Here is a 14,237-nt window from a genome sequence, read left to right as displayed (position 1 = left end):
CATCTGTTTCGGATGCCTCCTGGGCGCCTTCCTAGGGAGGTGTTCCAGGCATGTCCCACCAGGAGGAGGCCCCGGGGAAGACCCAGGACACGCTGGAGGGACTATGTCTCTCGGCTGGCCTGGGAACGCCTCGACATTCCCCCGGAGGAGCTGGAGGAATTGTCTGGAGAGAGGGAAGTCTGGGCATCTCTGCTTAGACTGCTGCCCCCGCAACCCGGTCCCGGATAAGCGGAAGAAAATGGATGGATGGATGGATGGATAAAAATTTACAGATACTTACTGGCGACCCTGCGACCCAGCCCCGGATAAGCAGAAGAAGATGGATGGATAGATACTTACTGATGTAAGCTGTAATCAGGGTTTATTGGGTATTGATTACCTGACAGTAGGTATCCTTTGAGGCGGGGCAGCAGAGTTTCCGGATCGATCAGCGTCAGTTTGCCCAGACATTCGGCCACCACATTCCTGGTTCCTTCCTCCTGACACTCGCAGTGTTTGAGCAGCAGAGACCAAACCGACTCCACGTACGGCTTCAGACCGGACACGGATGCAGAGCCTTGACACAGACACACACGTTAAAACCATACACACACACACACATGTGTGTACAGCATGTGTGAGCTGCTGTTCTTCTTACTGATGATCTCTTTGAGCGAGTGGAGAAGCAGGTACTGTCTCTTGGAGGACGAAATCTCCTGCAGGACGAAGGGTAAATACTCTGGGAGATTCCCCACCGCAATACTGCCCAACGCATAGGAGGCTGCTGACTTCACCTGAAACACATGGGCCCATTCAGGTATAGACTGCACCAGTATACAACTAATAATAGAAAGCAGAATTTGGTGAACAACTAGATGCGTTTCCTGAATTCTTCTGTCTGTGGTACTAAACAAACTGGCATCATAGAACAACACCCTAGAACTAACCTCAGTCAACAAGGTTTCAGTCACAGGAGGTGCAAATTGTTCAACTGAGTAAAAACAGTGACAACACAGTTAAAACAGAAGGGCAAAGACAGCAGCTGCACTGAAAAGAAACCGCTGAAATCCTGCTTTGTCAGCTTCACTGAACACCTGACAATCAAACAGAAGGATGCTACCTCTTCACTGGAGGAGGAGAAGGCGTCCAGGATGACCGTTTTGAGCTCCGGTTGGCCGCTGAGGTCCACATGGTGACCCACCTCACCCAATGAGAGCAGAGCAAGCAGTCTGATGGAGTCTGTGGAGCGGCTGTTCTTCACATCCTGTCAGAAGAAACAATCATGCTCACAATCACATCTTGCAGGTGGACATACTGGACTCCCCGATTAACATCAGAACTTATTTCATTTGAAGCTAATGTGTAATGTAACCAAGTAAAAAAACCAAGTCTGATTTAACTGACTTTATATGACAATTCAGAGGGATATATTGGCCTTTTTACTCCAATATATCTGATAGTTTTACTTAGAATAATATTTTACATCCCAAAGAAACACTGATGCACATCTATAGATTTCACTGCTCAACAGTTCAAACTAGCCCCACCTGAACCAGCTACAACAGGATAATGCTGCCTCCACATGAACCTTTCAGTATTAATAATTTATAATGGTTTAACAGTCACATGGGGTACTTAATTAAAAGTAGCCACCTTTTACTTTTGGTACTTTAAGTACATCATGCTAAAAGTTTTTATGCAGGACTTTGAACTCTCCTCTCATGCTGAAGCATGGTAACATCGTTAGCTTCTGTTGTGTCGTCTCCTTCCAGCGCCTCACTGTCACGAGTGTAAAAATTGTCAGATGGATTTTACTTGCGGGTTGGAGAACATCCACACAAGGTTCATTATTTCCTTTGTTGTTCAGGCAGTGTTTCTCCCCAGGCCTGTGGGGAGGCTTTGCCCTAAAGACTGAAGTCAGGGAACAAAGGTCTCCTATTCAGAGTAAATGCAGATTACCATCCCTGAAACACTAACATGACACCCTGTAGACTGCAGCACATGCACCGATATGTACTTGGAGCTATTTTTAGGTAAGTATATGGTAAATCCCCCTGCCCGGATGTGGGCACACACTGTACTACACACCTCTGCTTACAGTCCTAATTTAAACTTGCTCTCAGGTGTTCAATATTGAAGAAGAATCTCCTGCTCTTCAGAATCATGAACCAGTGCAGAGCTACAGTATGTACAGGTCACACAGAGCGACTTTACCTGGATGAACTGCCCAACCACAGCAGGCCCCTCGGTGGGACAGGCTCGGGTCAGAGCTGCCACACACTTAGCGATGGAGCAGTAGGCCTGCTTGTGAGGCAGAGCGGTACTCTGGGAGTAAACTGGACCAGTCAGCATCCTCAGCAGGTCCATGTAACCCAGCCCAGGAGTGTCAGTAGTCACCAGAGCCTGAACACAGATACACACATTAATGCACATTCATGTTCAAAGGATTCTTTAAAGCCTCAAACTAATGTTGTGCATATGAACACCAGAACTTTGACTAGCACTAGCTGAGCAGAAAACCAGGCCTTCATTGGAGACAAGATCTGTCCGATATCTCCAGCAGATCACCAGCTCCCAACACTGTGTGTTCTACTGACCAGCCAGCCCAGCACCTTAACATGTGACACAATGTTGCACTTTTTTTTTCTGCACAACTCTTAGGTGGTAAATGGTCACGTTTAGCCAGAATAAGCCACATTAAAACCTGGACCACTGGACATTTGGATCAGGTGACCTCTGGGGAAAACCTTGGTGTTGTACCTGGTAGAAGTCCAGCATGGCGGCGAGAGCTCCGCCCTGCAACAGCGGGGATCGAACCAGTGCAATGAGCTGCTGGAGGAGGTTTCCTCCGCTCAGCTGACCCAGCGAGGACGGGTGAGTCACCGCCAGTGTGGACAGGAAGCTCAGCGCCATCTGAGACACGTGCATGTCGCTCTCTGAGATGAGAGGAGGCAGCTCAGCCAGGACGGCGTCCACCATGACCGGAGTCACTGCAGAGCTGGAACAACAACATGCTCACAGTGTTAGTGGGCAGAAAGAGAAGCTGGAGTCTGTGTGTATGTGTGTGTGCTACCTGTAGTTTCTGAGCAGGATGTCCAGAGCAGCCAGTGTGCAAAGCTTCAGGGCGCGCTGGTTCTTGCGGAGGAAGGAAGCAAGGATGGGAATGGCATCGGGGAGAACTGGCCGCAGATCAATTTTCAACAGCGAGCCGGCAATCAGCGTCAGAGCTGTGACACAAACATACACGAACCCACAAACAGAGAGAAAAAAAAACAAACAAACAAACAAACAAAAACCACACACAACCAGCAAGATAAAAGCCAAGTTAAAGAAAGAAATTTGATGACTCACTTTAAAGCCTCCAATTTAAAGAGCTGGAAGAGGATCAAGTTTTTCATTCTGATCCGGTAAGATACAACCTACTGTGCTGTTGCAGTTAGTGGAGTAAAACCCCTCAACAGCACTGACAGCAATCAAAAACACAAATGCTGTATTGCCCTTCTTTCTTTGAGATTGTCATGAACCTGCACAGCGAGGCTCACCCTTCACTGTCGTCAGTCTTGTGATTTCGTTCTTGAGGCGTTCTAAGAAAATCAGTAATGTCCCAGTTAGTTCGTTGGGTAAATGGTCTCCTACAAAAAAACAAACAGGAAGAAAAGACAAGAAGGTGTTAATAAAAGAGAAGCTGCATCACAAGCGATGTCTCGTCTCTGTGACTGACAACTGTGGTTACCCAGGTTGCAGATGATCTGCCCCATACAGGAAATGGCTCGTTCTTTGACTTCCTGATCGATGTCGGCAGCTTTCAGCCGTCTGATCGTACAAGCGAACAAGTCGTTAATGTAGGGGGAGGGGTCAAAGTTGTCTGAGCCCTCTGATTGGTTGTCCAGAGGTCGGATCACCTGCAACAGACAGAGTAAATCATCTGTGACATCAGAGGTTGAAGAGGTTTAGAAGGCTACAGGTTCGACTCCCACCTTGACGAGCTGCTGAGTGACAAGCAGAGCCTCAGAGGTAATCTTGTAAAAGGGGTCTCCCACACACGCCACCACGGGTGGGACAAGGGCGGGGACATGGGCATGGAAGGCATGAGCAGGGTGAGTGACCATGATGACATGCAGGCAGGCCAAGGCGTCAATTTTCAGGTTGGAGCTGCTCGACTTATCATTCAGAGAGAAGATGATACCTGAAAAACAAAGATACTCCATGTACTACTACTGATACTGTAACACAGAGTAGATGGTCATACTGCTCCTCCTCTTCTTCAGCTTGCGATTATTCCCTGCTACTGTGTTTGATAGTTTTACACTTACTACAGTAGTAGTAGTAGTGTAGTATTACCTGGTATAAGTACTGGGATGTGCTGAGTCAGGGCTCCAGGGAGGACATTCACCAGCTCAGTCAACATGTTGAAACAACATTGACGTGTTTTGACACTTTTCTCTTTCAGCTGCTTGTGAAGAGCTTTCACTATCATGGGAACCTACCGAGGGTGAGAGACATTAGCAGAGACAGACTCACAAAGTGAGCAAGAGAGAGAGAGAGAGAAAAAAGACCACCAGAACTGCTTCCTGTTGTCTGCGGATGCCGAGGGTTTCCTGTCGCAGTGAAAGCACAATCTAAGCAAAGCTCTGCTGATCAAGGCATCCAACATCACCACCTACTGCATGAAAACACTGATATCTGTGAGAAGCAGATTTATGGACAATTACAGGACGTCACAAATGTCAACCCATCAAATAATACTTTTATACAATGAATTCCCAATGAATTAAGTTGTTGTGATCGACTGAAATGTGTCTTCAAATGTCCTGATTTGTCTAAAACCCAAAGATACTCCTTCTATAACTATATAAAAATGACAGTATTAAATCTGCACATGCGAGAAGCTGGACACAGAAGCTGTTTTTGCTTAATAAATGACATCCCATATAACATCTAGAATCAAAGCTGTTGCAGATTATTTTCTGGTCTTAATCGTTTCAGCTCTGGAATAAATAGAAGCTGCAGTCAACAGCCTCAGTTATACCTGGCTCTGCAGCATCGTTAGCGGTGTGTCCCCCTGCTCCATGGCATCTGGGTCAGCCAACCAGCTCTGAGCTGGTCTGGTCTGTTTCAGCAATGACAGGTAGGCATGGAAAACATCCGCCTTCACGTTCTCCTCCCTCTCCTGCAGACACACAGGAAGATCCAGTCAGGTTGACAGGTATGGATCAGCATAATCTACAGGTGAGTTAGCCGCATTGACAGGAGGCTTTACTGGCATTAGCCTCCTGAAAAGGCAGAAACTAGTTAAAACAGGGGGTTGGGATTAGTGTGACTGACAGCTGACTGTCAGTTTCATCAACAGCTAGACGTTTCCTGACCACAGTAAACAATTAGTCAGTGCAGACAAGTCTACTAGACTAATACTCAACCGTTCTATGATAACAAGCTCTGAAGAATTAGAATGCAAACAAAGCATAGTCAGGAGATGAGTGGGACCTTAAAGCGACAGACAAGCGCGGGTGAGACAGAGCGGTAAAACTCCGGCAGCATCTCGTGGCGAGTTGAAACGACGGCGTCCAAACACTTTGCTGCTGCCCGTCGAACCTTCCAGCTCATGTCGTCGTCGTCACTGTACTCATCATCGCTGCCTGGACAGACAGAAACAGACAGCGTGTCACCAGCACATCAAGCTTCATCACTGATTAATGTCAGTATAGGTCCAAGGTGGCGCTGCAACATTTCATCTTGATACATTTAACAGTTGCATTTCAGCCTTGATCAAAATGGTCGACTGAAACAACCAACAAACACAAACACTGGTTACTTAGCTATTTAAACAGTTCAGGGTCATATGTCAGTACCTTGGTACTCTTCATCGTTCTGCTCAGCGTCCATGGCATTGTCATCCTCATCTTCATCGTCAAAGTTATAGTTGGGGTCGTAGGTCAGGTAGCGCAGACAGATGGAGATGACGGTGGGGACATGGGGGTAAACTTCTTTAGGACACCTACACCAACAAATAAAGGATGAAACAACAAGAACTACAAAAGAGGTTGGCAGTATTACTGTGTGTATTACCTCCTAACGAAGGACTCGAAGGCCTGGATGCAGTACTCTCTGAGCTCGTCATCATCAACATTACAAAACTTCACTACCAGAGGAATGATCTTCTCCAGATACTCTCCTACAGACAGAAGGCAGGAGGTGACCGTTAGTGAACATGGTGCGAGACTTAGTGCATGAAAACCAGAAGATTCACAACAAGTAAACATCAACATTTTGAAGTGAACAGTCTTTTGTTGCATTAAAGGTTTTCTTTGCTATTGTATACTGGCTGCCTCGTCTCACCAATCCGGTGTCCTGCCTGTCTGCTGATGGCGGCTGTGCACTGGATGTAGGTTCTTGTGGTCGACATGTTGTCGTTCCTCCCCAGCTCGGTCAGGAGGTGTTCGATCAGATCAATGAAGACCAGGTTCCCGCAGGACATCACCAGGTGGCCCAGAGCCATGATAGTCCTCTGAAATTGTCACATGAGGAAGAACTAAAAGTAAACAGCTTCCACAGATCAATCTAACTAAGAACAGCCCCTAAACACGTCTAAACGTTGCTATATGCAGTGTGAGAAGTTAGCGGAGGAGTGTAAAGACTGTACAAAGTGACGGCTGTTTGCTGAAACCAGACGGGCCTCACATGCTTACTGAGGAACAGAAGTGTAAAGATAAACCGATACGAATCGCAAAGTCAATACAAGAGTCAGCTTTACAGCTGCAGCGGTTGAAAACCACAGATTCGAACCAAATGAGTTTTAAAAAAAAAGTCTAAAATCAATACAGACCTCATAAACCGATCTTTGGCAAGTTCACTTACTTCTTGCTGCACTCACTCTATTGGGTGTGTGTGTGTCTGTGTCAGCGTATGTGTGTGCACCATCCCCTGCCAGCGTTCAAACACACCTCCTTCTTAATGGCGCAGCAATAACTGAAGCTATAAGCTATTTCATTTGCAGGGACACACGTGTCTGCTGCTGAAAAAGTTGGATTTGGACAAGTGACAGTGACTGACACATACAATAACAAGTCAGCAGGATCTAAGGGGAAAATGCATCCAGCTCTGTGCGATGAGGTGAAACAGCAGCTGGAGGCCTACTGTTCACCAGGGCCCACTGTTTACTGTTCTTAAAAAGAGGAGACATGTTTATCTATTTGGCTTTTGCTGCCTGAAATACAAAACTGAGGAAACAGTAACTCTTTTTAATTTCATACCCTAAACAGATACTCAAACATGTGTACAGTCTTTCAAATAAAAGCTAAATTCAAACTCAATTATCTGCTGAATCGAATTCACTCTGTATCGTATTGTTATAAATTTTGCAGCATCATTTTTGTATCTAATTGTTGACCATGTATCGAGATACGTATCAGATCGTGTAAGAGGGGACGATACACACCCCTACTGAGGACAAACTCCGTCACCCAGTGCAGCGCTGTGGTTCAGTGGGGTGCGTTTAATAGTTGGTGAGGGTCTACAGCACAGAGCAATAAGCTGAACCAAGGAGTACGCCACATTCACTGGTGTTGTTAAGTCTCTAGATGGGATTTGTGCACAATAACATACAAAATCACCGGCCGCACCTGTTAGAGCCAAAAGAGACGTACCTTTCTGACAGCCAGTCTGGGGGAGGTGAGCTGAGGGAGCAGGCAGCTGAGGATGGAGGGGTGGAAATTTACTAACAGACCTCCCTGTCTGCAAAGAGACAGAAAAGCAGCATTAACCACAAGAGAGAACATTTCCACCTGAGGCACACATTACAATGAGTACAGATTAGAAAAGTGACCGTGCAGGTAAATAAACAGCTCTGAGAAACAGTCTGAACACTAACTGAACATCATCACCTTCATGGAGGAGGATTTACTGCAGCACTGTTGGATCAGACTAACTTGGTTGGAGACAGGGGTTCCTAATAAACTGACCAATGACTGTGTTGTGTACTGAAACTAATGCATACCACCAGCATTTGTTGGTGGTATTTATTAAACTGTAGCTACAGGCATGACAGACACAGAGGCAAGTGCTGTACCTGCACAGCATGTCAGCCATGATGTCGAGCGCCTCTAGCTGCACAGAGACGTCTTCCTGTTTGGCGATGGCGCTCGTCAGACGACCCGTGATCTTCTTACACACGCTGGCAGCTAAAGCTGAGCCTGTGACACAGACAATCCACAGTTACCACTACATGCTGACGTAACAGCGGCACCTGCACGACCAATGTAATGGTTACAGTAACACATTTACCACTGACCCACCACTGATGTTTTAATTAAGACAGATGCAGAATTTATAGATATGTTATACATTTACCCAGAAACACCAATGCCAATTACAAATGAGGAATATGTCTAGTGGTATTTTTATATGGTAAAACAAAATGTGATGGTAGTAAAAAGTAGCCTTAATATCTAACTTGGTAGTGTCAATTTAAATACATGTCGTAAAATACACTACTGGAGACAGACTAATACTTTTAGTACTGCTATGGTACTGTAATTATCGCTGGAAGAAGGTAGCAGGTACATGTAACAAGAGTAACTGTACTTGTAGTGGTATTATTTGAGCAGTGTATATAGTATATACTTGAGATGATAGCTGAAATATTTGTAGTATTTTTAGTCTTGGCTGTAGGACCTTATTTACCACAGACGAAGCTGGCAGTTGTACATGTAACAAGAGTAACTGTAGTATTTGTACCATGTGAAAGGTGCATTTCATATATATCTGTGGTGAAAGCTGAACTATTTGTACCACTGGAGGCGGGCGGTAATTCTCCGATCACAGTTTTGAGTCCGATGGAGGAGATGTCTCTGAGTTGTTCTTTGTCCGACAGCATGTTGGTGCACAGAGTGTCCACGATCGTCTCCACCTGGTACTCCTTCACCTTACTGACCAGGGGCCCCAGGCTGACCAAACAAACGCACCCAGAGTTAACAACACAGAAGAACAAAACAAGCACACTCTCACCTAGAGACCCACACTAAGGAATTAAAACACAGGAAATACATGAGGCATACTACTGAGGCAACACAACTTTAAAAATAGTTCAGAACGTAAAACATTTTAAAACTCAAGTACAAGTTGAAAAAGATCTCATCATTAAAAATATACAGACTGAAGACAAAACAAACACACCTAACAGAGGTGTACATGCACGTGTGCGTTTTTACCATTTGACAGCCAGGTTCTGAACTTCCCCATTCTTGTCTTCCAACAGTTTGAGAATCATCCTCACCACCTGTCAATCAATCAGTCGATCAACACATGTTTGTTAAAAACAAACCAGTGTATGAACCAGTCTGAACCGACCTTCCTCTCACTGTCGTCGTCCAGTTTGATTGAATCTTTTTGTAGCTCCGTCATCAAGTCGTTTGTGGCCATAAACCTGGAGACACAGGCAAAGAATTATAATTATACAGTCAAACCACCGCACCGTCGCCACTTTGTGTGTTCACATCCCAGGCCTTAATGCTCGGTTCTGCTGTTTCGGTCAGATCTGATGTTTTTGTGTTGATGCTTCATCTTCTCCAGACGAGGACAATCACATTCAGGGACACTCTCAGGATGACTAACTTCTCTTTATGGGTATGTCTTGGCCAAATTCAAGGCCTTTAATGCAAAGTATCTGTTAAGGCTATATCCAATCCAACATTTTTATTTGTCTGTAACCCAGCCTGCACAGAGCACACATTAAAATCAGAATTAGATGAGTTTGACAGCTGAATAATTCTGCATTCAGAAAATATGCTCTGAACTGAGCAACACACACACCACCTGAAAACAAAGTGCAATTATCTCTCGTGCAGACTCGGTATTAAAGCATTCTCTGCTTGTACAGGATCAGCAGAGATTTTTACTGCAACAGGAGCGAAGTTTCACAATGTCATGCATTTCCTCTACTGACAGGCTGCCGTCGCCAGGGACGAAGCTGATTAGTGGTGCCGCCAATGTTGGCTGTGAGCATCCCTGAGCAGCTTAGAAAGGGGGCTGGTGTGCTCTGGATTGTAATGATTAAACAAGGACCTTTTATGGACTAAATTGTCTGTACATCCATCTGTCTTCATACTCACTAGGCAAAAGTCTGAAACGTTCAGTTTACAGTAATTAACTGTAAAGACAAAAAGCATGTGCTGGAGCTGCAGGTCTGAGAAGTCGCATGGCCACCTTGTGCCACTCTGCAAACATCCACAGATGTCCCAGTGAAGCATCTTTACATTTAATGAGAAGCTGTCATCTGTCACTGTGTTTGGCTCAGCTGTTTCAGAGCAGAGCAGTGAGAGGACCGGCGTGATTGGCTGAGAGTGTATCTATTGGCCGCCACACCCTCTGATCCACATTCACCTTCTGCACTCTGAGATGCTGCAGGTACAGTACATGAACCCCCTGCTCTGCACTCGTACATACACGGGCATGAGTCAGAAAAAGCCCATGTTCCAGCTGTTAGTTCAATCAACACTTGACGTCTTCTGCTACTCTACTTGTTCTCAGGTGCCACTGTTAATTAAGCTGCTTCATTAAATTTGAATACTGATTCATTATGGGCTGTCCCAAATGGCAATATCTGGGCTCTGGATATTCGGTGGTAATAAGTGATTATTTGAGAACGCACTTTTGAAATTCAGGGTGAAATCAGTTTGAATATTCGAATGCTCGGATATACGGATCCAGCCCTAGATCCATTTAACAGCTAGCATTGAAAACTGGAGCATTTCTGGCTTCTTGCCCAACAACTGCTGATCACAGATGAAAACTGAATAATCAAGTTATTTGTAACTTTATTTACTTATAAATAATGAAAGCTAAACTTACTGAAGATTAATAAGGCATTCAAAAGAATTCTATAAAATGCTGTCAAACCTCTAATATATGCCTGTGTAGTGAGGGAGCATGAAAAACGTTATTCCTGTCTTTTGTGGCTGAATCGAAGTACAAATACCAATAACAATAATGTAATAACATTAACAAACATTATGCTGACAGGATAAAAAAGTTTGAACTCAAATGTTAACACGTTCTTGGGCTTTCTTGTAGCTCAGCTGCTTTAATGGCTTAATAGTTAGTTTTGCAAGACAAAGATGAAGGATTTTGTGAATACTTCTTTCCCCGGCTACAGACTACCATTAGTGAAGCAAAGCACTGAACTCCATTACTAAATGAGACCAGCTGACCCACTCACAACCCATCAATTCTGAATCCAACTGTGAGTTTGCCAAAGAGTGAGTAGAGATTTGTGGCATAACCTAACCCACTGTCAAGGTGCTCAGGAAAAGGAAAAAGCAACCATAATCTCTGCACAGCAAGTGATTCTAGAGTTTTAACCAGCTCCCAGGTTCCCAGCTCCAAAAGTTAGAATTAATGGCATTCTATAAAGGATTTCAAACTAAATTTGAAATCACTAAAATGCAATCAAACCTAACCTTAGTTACGCTTGTTTAGTATTTCAGGTGTGGTTTACACGGGCTTTAGACTGAAGCGGTTTGATTACATAACAGCTTTGGAAAACAGTCCTCGCCTCAAATTACGCATCAATTGACTTAAATTCACGCTGTTTACATTGACAACAACCATCTGAGTGATGACCTGAACTACCAATGCTACCACACCACCAAAGCATCATGGTAATTAACCGCGGCGACTCACCAGCGTCACTAAACCACATTAACCTGCTGCCCGAGCACCAGTTTGCTGTGAACTAAAACGGAAACAAGACACCAACATGCATTGCAAAAACTCAAACATTAGCTGACATCAGGCTAGCTTGCGGCATGACTGAAGCTAGTCCTTCCAATGAGCTAACCAGCTAACTAGCAGGCGAGCTAACTGCTAACTGGAGGCGATGACCTGCAACTCAGCCTTCTGTTTAGCATGGTGTGCAGCTGTATAGCTTGCTATGCAGCTGCTAACCCTGTCGTCGAGTTTAACCCGCTGTCAAATCAATCGTTTAAAAACGCCAACGGTGTTAGCTAAGTAGCTAATTAGCTAGTGATGTGACGATGATCAGACAGGTGGCAGGCTAACAGTTAGCATAAGGCCTAACAGCCCCACCACTAGCTTCCCAGCCATTATATTAATACTGGTTAAAACTGGCTCAATTATCGATGTAAGCCACATAGTCAGTTTGCCTTTCTGAGGTTATATTTTACCTGAAATCCTTGTCGCTGGAAGTCATTTTCTCCAGCAGGTTGGAGATGTGGTACGAGGCGCTCGCCATGTCGGTGTTAGCCGTTAGCCTCCTGCTAGCAGACTGCGCTCAATGAGTGAGTGTCCCGGCTGCTGATTGACTGGCTGGCTGGTTGGTTGTATCTATGGCTGACTGTTGGTCTGTCCCGGTAATCTGATTTTTGAGGTGAAGTGTGTATTTGTGGTGCTTGTTCTGCAGCTATCTTCTACAGTGACTGTCGCATCCCGGACCGCGGAGTTTGGTGTGTTTGAATAGAGCTCCCGTTCTCTGCAGAGGGGCGGGGTTAGCAGGACTGGACGCTGCGAGGTCAAAGGTCAGAGTTTGCAAACTTCCCCACCTCTGAAACATTACTTTCGGTAACATAAATAAGTGCATTTACTCAACTCTGCACTTAAATACAAATATGAGGTACTTTATTTGATTTTGTTTTTTGAAAAAGCTATTTATTTGTTCAAAGGTAAAGTTACAGTCCAACATAACAGAGCGTAGCATCATAACAGTACATTGCATCATGGCGGAGCAAAATATTGAATATTCTCAAAGGTAGCATTTTCCCATTCTGATTTAGTGTTTTTCCCTTTCACTTAGTCTTTAGAGGCAATATTCTCCAGAGACCACAGAGTTTTATGTTCGTTGAGATGTCTGGAAGTGTCTCGACTGGTCTATGTAGTCTCTAATCTAAGGGGAATTAAGTGATGGCTGGAAGAGAGGGGAATATGATCTTCGACTTATCCTTGATTGAGTCCACACCCCACTTCTCTATGTCAAAACTTAATCTTTTCTTAATCTCCATTTCACCACCCCACTTTCAGTCAACTTCATGGAATTATCCTGTACAGATTGTCTGCCATTCCACATTTTAGTCTTGGTCAAGGAGATAAGTATTACCAATGGTAAAAGATGTTTCTTTTTTACATTTTTCATTTCAAAATAAACCACAGTTTTATAGTTCACACTTTTTAAACACGCAAATCTTTGTTTTAACAAGTTCCACACCATAATTGCAAAATTACATTCCCACAGAACGTGACAGATTGTTCCCCTGGCGAAACGGGAGTTTCTCGGACAGAACTTATTTAAAGACAACTTGTGATTGTGCAATGTGGACATGACAGTAAGCTTTCTGTGTAAAACAAGCCAATTGAAATCTTTCAGTCTGTTTTCAAGACCTGTTGACAATGCTTTTGTCCATACTGTTGATAGTATGTGTAATATTTCTGATGCACATAATTTCTCAAGCATTTTTTGATAGAAAAGCTTATGATTCTGGACATCATTTATGTCTTGACATTCTGAGATTTTCCTTGCCATTTTATAATATACTGGAAATATTCTGGCATGGTTTCTGCTTTAATGGATTTGTTGTCCCATTTCATCAGCGTTTCAAGATGGCCACTAAACCACAGCATGCCGTGCAGCATGTCAGAGTTAAGCTAACAGAGCTGAATTGAATTGAAATTAATTTAAATTGGACATTAGAGGAGATTAAAGGAAATTAACATGCCACCCAAGAAAGCAAGTAATTATGTGGAGGAAGAGCTGGAAGAAATAAGAAAAACTGCTTAATTCCATAACGGAAAAGCTTTTCAGTGTGGGTGAACAGCAGGCTCAGATAGTACAGGTATGTGCCAAAAAATATGAATATCAAGGGAAAGTCCATTTATTTCAATAATTTGTTTCAAAAAGTGAAACTTGTATGTTATATTAGTTCACTACACACAAAGTGAAATATTTCAAGCCTTTATTTGTTTCAATTTTGATGATTATGGATTAAAGACAAAAAAACCCCAAATCCAGTATTTCACAAAATTAGAATATTTCATGTGACCAATAAAAAAAGGATCTTAAACACATGTTGGCCTTCTGAAAAGTGTGTTAATGTACTGTATTATGTCCTCAGTACTTTGTTGGGCCTCCTTTTGCATTAATTACTGCATCAAGGAGGCGTGGCATGGAGGCGATCAGCATTTGACACAGTCGAGGTGTTATGGTAGCCCCAGTTGCTTTGATATTTGACTTCAGCTTGTCTGCATTTCTGGGT

The 14,237-nt window shown here is 43.9% G+C and overlaps 1 protein-coding gene across 2 annotated transcripts in view; it reads right to left on the bottom strand.

Annotated features, from left to right (window-relative positions):
• Positions 1–14,237, bottom strand: part of cand1 (cullin-associated and neddylation-dissociated 1) — a 37,749-nt gene that overhangs the window by 4,749 nt on the left and 18,763 nt on the right. Inside the window, exons 1-21 of one of the 2 annotated variants that reach the window (XM_020624896.1) lie at positions 12,159–12,444; positions 9,325–9,400; positions 9,186–9,253; positions 8,767–8,921; positions 8,045–8,168; positions 7,623–7,710; positions 6,316–6,484; positions 6,046–6,151; positions 5,829–5,974; positions 5,464–5,615; positions 5,009–5,149; positions 4,321–4,462; positions 3,957–4,165; positions 3,713–3,881; positions 3,522–3,611; positions 3,053–3,206; positions 2,740–2,977; positions 2,194–2,382; positions 1,100–1,243; positions 638–773; positions 380–556 (exon numbers count right to left, since the gene is read on the bottom strand). In XM_020624896.1, coding sequence (XP_020480552.1) covers positions 380–556; positions 638–773; positions 1,100–1,243; positions 2,194–2,382; positions 2,740–2,977; positions 3,053–3,206; positions 3,522–3,611; positions 3,713–3,881; positions 3,957–4,165; positions 4,321–4,462; positions 5,009–5,149; positions 5,464–5,615; positions 5,829–5,974; positions 6,046–6,151; positions 6,316–6,484; positions 7,623–7,710; positions 8,045–8,168; positions 8,767–8,921; positions 9,186–9,253; positions 9,325–9,400; positions 12,159–12,226 — 2,941 coding nt within the window. In that variant the 5' untranslated portion in view covers positions 12,227–12,444. Of the gene's footprint in view, positions 1–379; positions 557–637; positions 774–1,099; positions 1,244–2,193; positions 2,383–2,739; positions 2,978–3,052; positions 3,207–3,521; positions 3,612–3,712; positions 3,882–3,956; positions 4,166–4,320; positions 4,463–5,008; positions 5,150–5,463; positions 5,616–5,828; positions 5,975–6,045; positions 6,152–6,315; positions 6,485–7,622; positions 7,711–8,044; positions 8,169–8,766; positions 8,922–9,185; positions 9,254–9,324; positions 9,401–12,158; positions 12,445–14,237 lie in introns of those variants that run through there. The other variant, XM_020624898.1, reaches the window with a different exon arrangement.

Source organism: Monopterus albus, unplaced genomic scaffold (genome assembly GCF_001952655.1).
Source record: "Monopterus albus unplaced genomic scaffold, M_albus_1.0 scaffold341.1, whole genome shotgun sequence".
Lineage (NCBI taxonomy): Eukaryota > Metazoa > Chordata > Actinopteri > Synbranchiformes > Synbranchidae > Monopterus > Monopterus albus.
This window is presented reverse-complemented; position numbering and strand designations above follow the sequence as displayed.